This window comes from Blennius ocellaris (genome assembly GCF_963422515.1).
Source record: "Blennius ocellaris genome assembly, chromosome: 3".
In the NCBI taxonomy this organism is placed as follows: Eukaryota; Metazoa; Chordata; class Actinopteri; order Blenniiformes; family Blenniidae; genus Blennius; species Blennius ocellaris.
Genome location: NC_137652.1, coordinates 1,166,276 through 1,177,243, shown reverse-complemented (window position 1 = coordinate 1,177,243; position 10,968 = coordinate 1,166,276). Strand labels below are relative to the sequence as shown.

At 49.1% G+C, this 10,968-nt stretch overlaps 1 protein-coding gene across 2 annotated transcripts in view; it reads right to left on the bottom strand.

Moving 5' to 3' along the window:
* Positions 1-10,968, bottom strand: part of prkcaa (protein kinase C, alpha, a) — a 137,198-nt gene that overhangs the window by 49,584 nt on the left and 76,646 nt on the right. For both annotated transcript variants that reach the window (XM_080494195.1, XM_080494196.1), the window contains exons 6-8: positions 2,123-2,279; positions 1,237-1,371; positions 268-361 (exon numbers count right to left, since the gene is read on the bottom strand). In XM_080494195.1, the coding sequence (XP_080350321.1) occupies positions 268-361; positions 1,237-1,371; positions 2,123-2,279 (386 nt within the window). The remainder of the gene's footprint in view (positions 1-267; positions 362-1,236; positions 1,372-2,122; positions 2,280-10,968) is intronic.

Genomic DNA, 10,968 nt, shown 5'->3' with positions numbered 1-10,968 from the left:
CAGATAAAGCAGGTTCCTGGAGCCCGGTTGAGGGCCAACCTGGAGTTTTGTACATTTCTGCTTTCTTCCCATAAATTCCCGTTAATTCCCAGGGAAAGTTTCCAATTCCAAATCCAGTTTTGTTTTTTTTTTATTTGGTGATCTTCTGGCTGACCACCTGCTTCCCCTCGCCGCCCCGTGAGGCGACGTTTCCCTCCAGACCCAGTGAGGTGGTGCACGGCGAGCGGCGCGCCGGCAACATGGCCGCCGCTCCGCGGGGAGCCTCACCTCAAACTTCTGCCTCAGCTCCTCGTTCCCGTCGTCCTCCTCCGAGATGGGGACGTTGTAGTACTCGCCCTCCTCCTGGCACAGCAGCTTGTACCTGAGGACGGCAGGGGACGGAGAAGACAGCGAGTGTGCACACAGGAAGGGGAGAAACCTTCTGCTTCCTGTTCTGCAGCCTCTCGACAACTTAATGGTCCCAAAAACTCAAACTGACGATCGTCTGACTCGTTTACAACGTCCTGACTTCTGCTACGAGTCCTGCCACTGTGGCAATCTGGGGAAAATGTAATGATTTACACATTAACGTCTGAATTTTTAGTTGATTATTTCCCCGGTTGATGTTTAACAAAATAAAATAAACAAAATCAATCTTCTTCCAAGAGATTAACAACTTTACAAGCCGCAGTTAAACACTTATTAAGCCTAACCCTGTTAATAAATCAAAATGCAACACAGTCAAACTCTGAACTGAGCTTCATATATAAAGTGAAAAAACATAATAATACATTTAACTTATACACAATATATTATAAACAAACACATCGTATCATGTTACAGCTGTACAAGTAGATATAGTTACACCAACAATTACACTTATATTTCCTATTAGAATTTATATACTAATAATATTATAATACTTACTATCACTATTTAGCTTTTGTTATTACTACAATTGATCATATTACTAATATTCCTGGTGTTTAGTCTTGAGCAATTATATAACATGATAAGAGCATTTTGATTTACTGAATTTTTTTAAAATGTTATATAACATACCAATAATTTTTGCAAACTTTGTCCGGAGTATATTTATGTGCAATTCACTGAAATCATGCATTTACTATAAAACACGCTTCACCAATTGAAATTCTACGAGCCAGTGGAGGATAAGAAGTGTGCTGCAGAATAAAGGCGTGTTGAGAGGAAGCACTGAGGGTGGAGTTCAGGGTGGAGTTCAGGGTGGAGGTTTACCAGCCGCAGACGGGAGCCTTCATGAGCTCCGACACGCCGAAGGACAGAGCCCCCATGAAGTCGTTCCTGGTGGTCCGGTCCCAGTCCCACACCTCCACCGACAGCCGGCGGTCCTTGTCGGTGGGCTTCAGCTTGCTGCCGAGCAAAGATGTTCAGTACCTCGAGCGACTGAGTGGTGCATTTTGGAAACACACGGAATAATTAGTGATATCACAGCATTATTTGCACTTTTGGTCTGGATATACCTGGAAAAATGGATTATATCCCCTGGAAGTAGATGTGAATGTTCTATTCTATATATTGCTATTGTAACGTTGGGCTGCCGGCGTTACGCAAAGTTCTGCATCATGAAAGCATGAAGGCCTTTTGTTTGATCTGAAGTGTCAACGCTCTGCAGCAAGAGCCTGGATCCTGAACGCAGCAGGAACATGAGGGTTGGCGTTCGCTGGGGGCCTTTGCACCACCAGACACGTTACAGTTTAGCCGGCTTTAGAAATAAAAGCCCCCCACGTTTTACAAAATAAAAGTCATTTTCTGTTAAAACCTTCAAAATTTCTATTTGATCAATATTTAAATGGACCAGAGGTCCATGATTGGATTATTTGGATTGATTTGGATTATTATTATTATTGTCATTGTTGTTGTTGTTGTTGTTGTTGTTGTTGTTGTCTATATTGACTCTTCCTTCCAGTCTGAAGAGGAACCTCGTTGCCACGAAGCGAAGGTGACGACCGTCTCCCCTCTGTGCTGTTTAACTGAGTTTCATCCAATCCAATTACAACACAGAGGTTTGATGGTTCCTCCTCCCACGGCGGGAACGTCCAGCGAGGCGCCGCTCCATAGAGAACATAGAGAAATACTCTAATGACCTCCAGGAGATACTCACAAAGTGAAGGACTCGTTCCACTTGGGGTTGAGGTTGGAGCGGATGGTTTTGGTCTTCTGCTTGGTCTCGTTCTTGGGATCCGGGATGAGCTTGAGCTTCACGTATGGATCCGACAGGCCGTTGGGGTCCATGGGGATGAGGTTCTTTCCTTCAGCCACTGACAGAGGGACAGAACAGGAGGTTCTTTCCTTCAGCCACTGACAGAGAGACAGAACAGGAGGAGGTTCTTTCCTTCAGCCACTGACAGAGAGACAGAACAGGAGGAGGTTCTGTCCTTCAGCCACTGACAGAGAGACAGAACAGGAGGAGGTTCTGTCCTTCAGCTACTGACAGAGACACAGAACAGGAGGAGGTTCTTTCCTTCAGCCACTGACAGAGAGACAGAACAGGAGGAGGTTCTTTCCTTCAGCCACTGACAGAGAGACAGAACAGGAGAAGGTTCTTTCCTTCAGCCACTGACAGAGAGACAGAACAGGAGAAGGTTCTTTCCTTCAGCCACTGACAGAGAGACAGAACAGGAGGAGGTTCTTTCCTTCAGCCACTGACAGAGAGACAGAACAGGAGGAGGTTCTTTCCTTCAGCCACTGACAGAGAGACAGAACAGGAGGAGGTTCTGTCCTTCAGCCACTGACAGAGAGACAGAACAGGAGGAGGTTCTTTCCTTCAGCCACTGACAGAGGGACAGAACAGGAGGAGGTTCTTTCCTTCAGCCACTGACAGAGAGACAGAACAGGAGGAGGTTCTTTCCTTCAGCCACTGACAGAGAGACAGAACAGGAGGAGGTTCTTTCCTTCAGCCACTGACAGAGAGACAGAACAGGAGGAGGTTCTTTCCTTCAGCCACTGACAGAGAGACAGAACAGGAGGAGGTTCTTTCCTTCAGCCACTGACAGAGAGACAGAACAGGAGGAGGTTCTTTCCTTCAGCCACTGACAGAGAGACAGAACAGGAGGAGGTTCTTTCCTTCAGCCACTGACAGAGAGACAGAACAGGAGAAGGTTCTTTCCTTCAGCCACTGACAGAGAGACAGAACAGGAGGAGGTTCTTTCCTTCAGCCACTGACAGAGAGACAGAACAGGAGAAGGTTCTTTCCTTCAGCCACTGACAGAGAGACAGAACAGGAGGAGGTTCTTTCCTTCAGCTACTGACAGAGACACAGAACAGGAGGAGGTTCTTTCCTTCAGCCACTGACAGAGACACAGAACAGGAGGAGGTTCTTTCCTTCAGCCACTGACAGAGACACAGAACAGGAGGAGGTTCTTTCCTTCAGCCACTGACAGAGAGACAGAACAGGAGGAGGTTCTTTCCTTCAGCCACTGACAGAGAGACAGAACAGGAGAAGGTTCTTTCCTTCAGCCACTGACAGAGAGACAGAACAGGAGGAGGTTCTTTCCTTCAGCTACTGACAGAGAGACAGAACAGGAGGAGGTTCTTTCCTTCAGCTACTGACAGAGAGACAGAACAGGAGGAGGTTCTTTCCTTCAGCCACTGACAGAGAGACAGAACAGGAGGAGGTTCTTTCCTTCAGCCACTGACAGAGACACAGAACAGGAGGAGGTTCTTTCCTTCAGCCACTGACAGAGAGACAGAACAGGAGGAGGTTCTTTCCTTCAGCCACTGACAGAGAGACAGAACAGGAGGAGGTTCTTTCCTTCAGCCACTGACAGAGAGACAGAACAGGAGGAGGTTCTTTCCTTCAGCCACTGACAGAGAGACAGAACAGGAGGAGGTTCTTTCCTTCAGCTACTGACAGAGAGACAGAACAGGAGGAGGTTCTTTCCTTCAGCCACTGACAGAGAGACAGAACAGGAGGTTCTTTCCTTCAGCCACTGACAGAGAGACAGAACAGGAGGTTCTTTCCTTCAGCCACTGACAGAGAGACAGAACAGGAGGAGGTTCTGTCCTTCAGCCACTGACAGAGACACAGAACAGGAGGAGGTTCTTTCCTTCAGCCACTGACAGAGAGACAGAACAGGAGGAGGTTCTTTCCTTCAGCCACTGACAGAGAGACAGAACAGGAGGTTCTGTCCTTCAGCCACTGACAGAGAGACAGAACAGGAGGAGGTTCTTTCCTTCAGCCACTGACAGAGACACAGAACAGGAGGTTCTGTCCTTCAGCCACTGACAGAGAGACAGAACCGGAGGAGGTTCTGTCCTTCAGCCACTGACAGAGGGACAGAACAGGAGGAGGTTCTTTCCTTCAGCCACTGACAGAGAGACAGAACAGGAGAAGGTTCTTTCCTTCAGCCACTGACAGAGAGACAGAACAGGAGGAGGTTCTTTCCTTCAGCCACTGACAGAGAGACAGAACAGGAGGAGGTTCTTTCCTTCAGCCACTGACAGAGAGACAGAACCGGAGGAGGTTCTTTCCTTCAGCCACTGACAGAGAGACAGAACAGGAGGAGGTTCTGTCATTCAGCCACTGACAGAGAGTCAGAACAGGAGGAGGTTCTTTCCTTCAGCCACTGACAGAGAGACAGAACAGGAGGAGGTTCTTTCCTTCAGCCACTGACAGAGAGACAGAACCGGAGGAGGTTCTTTCCTTCAGCCACTGACAGAGAGTCAGAACAGGAGGAGGTTCTTTCCTTCAGCCACTGACAGAGAGACAGAACAGGAGGTTCTTTCCTTCAGCCACTGACAGAGACACAGAACAGGAGGAGGTTCTTTCCTTCAGCTACTGACAGAGAGACAGAACAGGAGGAGGTTCTTTCCTTCAGCCACTGACAGAGAGACAGAACAGGAGGAGGTTCTTTCCTTCAGCTACTGACAGAGAGACAGAACCGGAGGAGGTTCTTTCCTTCAGCCACTGACAGAGAGACAGAACAGGAGGAGGTTCTTTCCTTCAGCCACCGACAGAGAGACAGAACAGGAGGAGGTTCTGTCATTCAGCCACTGACAGAGAGTCAGAACAGGAGGAGGTTCTTTCCTTCAGCCACTGACAGAGAGACAGAACAGGAGAAGGTTCTTTCCTTCAGCCACTGACAGAGAGACAGAACAGGAGGAGGTTCTGTCATTCAGCCACTGACAGAGAGTCAGAACAGGAGGAGGTTCTTTCCTTCAGCCACTGACAGAGAGACAGAACAGGAGGAGGTTCTTTCCTTCAGCCACTGACAGAGAGACAGAACCGGAGGAGGTTCTTTCCTTCAGCCACTGACAGAGAGACAGAACAGGAGGAGGTTCTTTCCTTCAGCCACTGACAGAGGGACAGAACCGGGGCTCAAGATGCTTCTAACCGTAGAACCCAAAGTGGTTCTTTGAAAGCACTGGTATATTTATACAGGATGAGTCTGGGCTTCACAGGGAACCTGCAGGGTTTCGGTCCGGGAAGATAAAAGCTGGACTCCATCAGAACAAAGTCCCAGTTCAGGATCAAAGAGAAAGACTATTTATGATTCCAGGCTATAGAGGAGGTGTGACGAGACCAGGGCTCTGAATGGAAACATGTGGAGGAGGACAAGAAGAAGACAAGAAGAGAGGAGGACAAGAAGAAGACAAGAAGAAGAGAGGAGGACAAGAAGAAGAGAGGAGGACAAGAAGAGAGGAGGACAAGAAGAGAGGAGGACAAGAAGAAGACAAGAAGAAGAGAGGAGGATGAGAAGAAGAGAGGATGAGAAGAAGAGAGGAGGACAAGAAGAAGAGAGGATGAGAAGAAGAGAGGAGGACAAGAAGAAGACAAGAAGAAGAGAGGAGGATGAGAAGAAGAGAGGATGAGAAGAAGAGAGGAGGACAAGAAGAAGAGAGGATGAGAAGAAGAGAGGAGGACAAGAAGAAGACAAGAAGAAGAGAGGACGAGAAGAAGAGAGGATGAGAAGAAGAGAGGAGGACAAGAAGAAGAGAGGATGAGAAGAAGAGAGGAGGACAAGAAGAAGAGAGGAGGACAAGAAGAAGAGAGGATGAGAAGAAGAGAGGACGTTAGAGGTTCTATCACTCCAGCAGGTTGATAGTTTAGCGTTCTGTGGAGATTAACCAGCAGAATCTCTCGGCTCGTTAATCTGACGCTGAACAAGGTGCCATTGTTTGCTTTTGTTCTCAGCAGCTGTGATGGAGGATTGAGGCGAGGTGTGAAGTCGGATGAGTGATGGGGTGAGCTGCTGCAGTGTACACAGAGAGAGAGAGAGAGAGAGAGAGAGAGAGAGAGAGAGAGAGAGAGAGGGAGAGAGAGAGAGGAAGAACACTTGACAGGGGAGGCAGACGGTTACAGAAACAACCGGAGGTGTGGGAAGATATCGAGCGATCCCAAACTGGCAACGCTCAGTTTTCTCAAGAATCCACTGTGTTGAGCCAGTTTCTTCTGTTTGCTGAATTCCACTGCGCCGTTTTGCACAAGTTTTATCGCTGGAAAAATGGAAGGTTTCGGCCGCATAGGTTGGTCTTTTTGCTCGACCACTTAGAAAAACTGAAATGAAAAACCCGCCTGGGCGTCTTCTCCTCAGTCCCATCCCCTTTATTTCGCCAGCACATATGGATTGCAATAGAAATCACTCAAGTACTAAAGTTCAATAAGGATTGTCGGTGACCTCCAGATCAAATATCAGGCGGTTCTATGTTGTAGCCCTGAAAAAGCAGTGGCCTATTCATACAGCAGGTTGTAAATCAGAGGAGGTATTTTTAGGACGAGCTCTGAACAGGCTGATGAGTTACATACTGCTGGCAGCAGCACACAACACAGTGGCAGAGAACTCACACATGGCCAATGCATGAGGATTAATCCAGTCGTCATGTGAAGTGTACGTCCACTTGGAATCCATCAGCTGCTCGGTTAAAGATGAAGGAAGGTCCACTCACACACTTGATACCTCATGCTCTTTCTTTTTGTGTTTGTGCTTCGCAAAGGCGGTTTGGAATCGAGCATGAAGGCAAAGTCAGTGCAGACAAATGACATTTTCAAAGCAAATGAATTGGGCTGGGCTCACCGGGTTGCAAATGTGACACTAGATCAGTCAATGTAGTTGATTTCTCTCCATTTATGTAGATAATAAACTAACTGATCATTTGAATGGATGATAACACTCATAATGATTGTGTGTCCCTCCAGAAAGGGCAAATCCATAAACATAAACTAAAATAAATCCCAACAATTACAGTCTATTACCGAGACATTAACCAAAACTAATAGAAGCATTTAATACTTTTCAGCAGAATGTCTCTATTTGAGTGGAAGTTTAAGTTGTTTTATGGGTTCAGGAATTCCAAGTGCAATGTGTAATTCTGGGCATGGCCAGTAGGAGGCAGTGCAGATTATCGTTTGCACACACACAAACCGTGTGTGTGTGTGTGTGTGTGTGTGTGTGTGTGTGTGTGTGTGTGTGTGTGTGTGTGTGTGTGTGTGTGTGTGTGTGTGTGTGTGTGTGTGTGTGTGTGTGTGTGTGTGTGTGTGTGTGTGTGTGCAGCCTGACACACATCTGGACGTTCTGATTCATGTTGTCACTGCGTTGCAGAAGTTGGACACGTCCAGAATCCATGAAGCTCGTTAGTCTGCAGACTGAACTCAGCACAATAAACTTCATTGCACTGAAAAGTGACTCCATGTTGCTCAATGGTTCGTGGGAAAAAAAACAAAAAACTGTTTTCCATGTTTCATTAAAAAAAAAAAAAAAGCCAAAATGGGGATAGACCTGAATCTTTGCCAATTTTTGTTCTCGGGGGGGAAAATGAAAGAGGTAGAGAAGAAAGACGAAGCCAGAAACTGGAGGTGACACAAGGCAGAGGCACATGTTGAAGTGGTGAGGAGGCGAGGAGGCGAGGAGGCGAGGAGGCGAGGAGGCGAGGGGGTGAGGAGGCGAGGGGGTGAGGGGGCGGCAGTGGAGGCACAGGGAAAACACAGTGGGAATATCAATGACATGACTTCAGGGAGTCAGCAGCAGAAATGTGCAGCAACAAAGTTCAGCTGTTCTCTGAGCCGCAGAGAGAAAAACAAGCAGTCAGTCTGTATTCATGTGCTCATAAGAGACGAGCCTCAAAACATGCAGTGTTTCTCCTCCTCAGACGTTCTTTGTGAAAAGAGTCGAGTTTCAATGTGCGAAGTCACGACTTCTCTCAAACTTAATCACGTTGAACGTCTGTAGAATTCTGCAACAGAACCCACCGCAGCAGAACAAATATACATTTAATGGCTTTGAATGTGATCGTTTATGTGCCACATTTGGTTTCAAGACCTGACTGAATCCATAGAAGCGTGACGGCAGACACACTGCCAAGACCTTTCTTCTACTTCCAAAAAAATTAAAAAAAAAAGCAGAGCCGCTCATGTTTGTTCTTCACCTCCTTGTGTAAACGCTCCACCCTCCCAGTTTACCTCCCAGCTCCTTTCAAGGTCCACTATTTACAAAATGGCCGGGTTGAAAAAAAAAGAAAAAGAAGGTGGAGTGACTAGCAGCACTGTTTCCTCCAGAACGTAAAGATCACATCAGAGCGAAGGAGACGCCCGGCTTCGCTATGAGTCTGTCACACGAGGCCGTTGAACTCCAGCTGCAGGTGAGTTGTGCAAATAGAGGAAGAAAGCAAAACATGTTTGTTCTACGAGGGAGATTGTTCATATAGAGTCGCATAACAATAATCCACTGCTGAACCTTTCTAAAGGGAGATAAAGGAGACGGAGTCCACGAGGTAAACCCTCGCTGTGGGAGGAGGAGGAGGAGGAGGAGGAGGAGGAGGAGGAGGAGAAGGAGAAGAAGAAGAAGAAGAAGAAGAAGAAGAAGAAGGAGGAGGGAGAGAGAGCCCAGGAGTCTCTCCAGGAGTCTCTCCAGGAGTCTCTCCAGGAGTCTCTCCAGGTGTCTCTCCAGCAGCAGGAGTCTCTCCAGCAGCAGGAGTCTCTCCAGCAGCAGGAGTCTCTCCAGCAGCAGGAGTCTCTCCAGCAGCAGGAGTCTCTCCAGGTGTCTCTCCAGCAGCAGGAGTCTCTCCAGCAGGAGTCTCTCCAGCAGCAGGAGCCTCTCCAGCAGCAGGAGTCTCTCCAGCAGCAGGAGTCTCTCCAGCAGCAGGAGTCTCTCCAGGTGTCTCTCCAGCACCAGGAGTCTCTCCAGCAGGTGTCTCTCCAGCACCAGGAGTCTCTCCAGCAGCAGGAGTCTCTCCAGCAGCAGGGGCCTCTACAGCAGCAGGAGTCTCTCCAGCAGCAGGAGTCTCTCCAGCAGCAGGAGTCTCTCCAGGAGTCTCTCCAGCAGCAGGAGTCTCTCCAGCAGCAGGAGTCTCTCCAGGAGTCTCTCCAGCAGCAGGAGTCTCTCCAGCAGCAGGAGTCTCTCCAGCAGCAGGAGTCTCTCCAGCAACAGGAGTCTCTCCAGCAGCAGGAGTCTCTCCAGGAGTCTCTCCAGCAACAGGAGTCTCTCCAGCAGCAGGAGTCTCTCCAGGAGTCTCTCCAGCAGCAGGAGTCTCTCCAGCAGCAGGAGTCTCTCCAGCAGGAGTCTCTCCAGCAGCAGGAGTCTCTCCAGCAGGAGTCTCTCCAGCAGCAGGAGTCTCTCCAGCAGGAGTCTCTCCAGCAGCAGGAGTCTCTCCAGCAGGAGTCTCTCCAGCAGCAGGAGTCTCTCCAGCAGGAGTCTCTCCAGCAGGAGTCTCTCCAGCAGGAGTCACGTGGTGAACTAAACCTCGCTGCTGCAGTTTGATCTGCCAGAAGATCAGCACAACATTTAGGCTGAATTTTGTCTTGGGCTGTAAAGAGTTTCCACCTCCTCCGTGAGCTTCGACAGCAAAATGCAGCTCCTCTGATCGGCCCACTTGACTGACTGCACAGCAATCGGACCTACACACACCTACACACCTACACACACCTACACACACCGACACACACCTACACACACCGACACACACCGACACGCCAAGCTCAGCGACTGCAACACGACACCGCTGGGCTACAATGCAGAGGCCCAGACGGACAAAAAGCCAATCGGCAAAGAAATAATGAAGCCGCTAAAGAGATGGAAGCTTCTAAATGATGCTTTCCTGCAGAACTGGGCGAGTCAACAAGGGAACCAAATGGAAATGTAATTATTACCACTGTGGCTCACACACTCCCCGAGGAGCTGCCAGCACACACACACACACACACACACACACACACACACACACACACACACACACACACACACACACACACACACACACACACACACACACACACACACACACACACACACACACACACACACACACACACACACACACACACACACACACACACACACACACAGCCAGGCGTCCACCACAGAGGGGCAGAAGAGACTGTGCAGGGAAAACTGTAGAATCAGAAGCGCCTCGCTATCCTCCACTCTCACTGCTCCTCAGCCAATCAGGACCAGTTTTGCTATTTAAGTAGAATAGATTTAGTGCATCTGTGGCTGAGTGGAACCAAAGAGCAGCTGCTTCCCCCCCCCCCCCCCCCCCCCCACGACGCCCCCCCCAGTCGACATTTGGCCTTTGGTGAAGTGCAGGAAGAAGTCGGCTGTGGAGGGAAACACTCAGTCCGTCTTCCCCGCGTCACTCAGAAGCCTCACAAGCGATTCCATACATTAACACAGCTTCGTCACGGCGGACCAGGGCGTGGCGGGCGTGGCGGGCGTGGCGGGCACCAGCGTCTCTGGAAATGTGCAACGTGATTTAGTGCTCGACAAAAACCCAGGTGAGGACGGAGGTTCTCCGTCCCTCATGGACACACCCTCAGGTAGTCGTGTGACGTCGGCGTGGGGTTTCACACCTGCTACACGTCTGTGTGACCGTCTACGTTTCATTATGACGTGTCTGAAGGCTGCGTGTTCTACGGGAACAAACAAGGCTTTCCAAACAGTTTTTACTTCCTAATCCTAATGTTGCCGGCAGAATGACTAGAGAGACGCAGTAGACCCTCTCGAGACACCGTGTCGA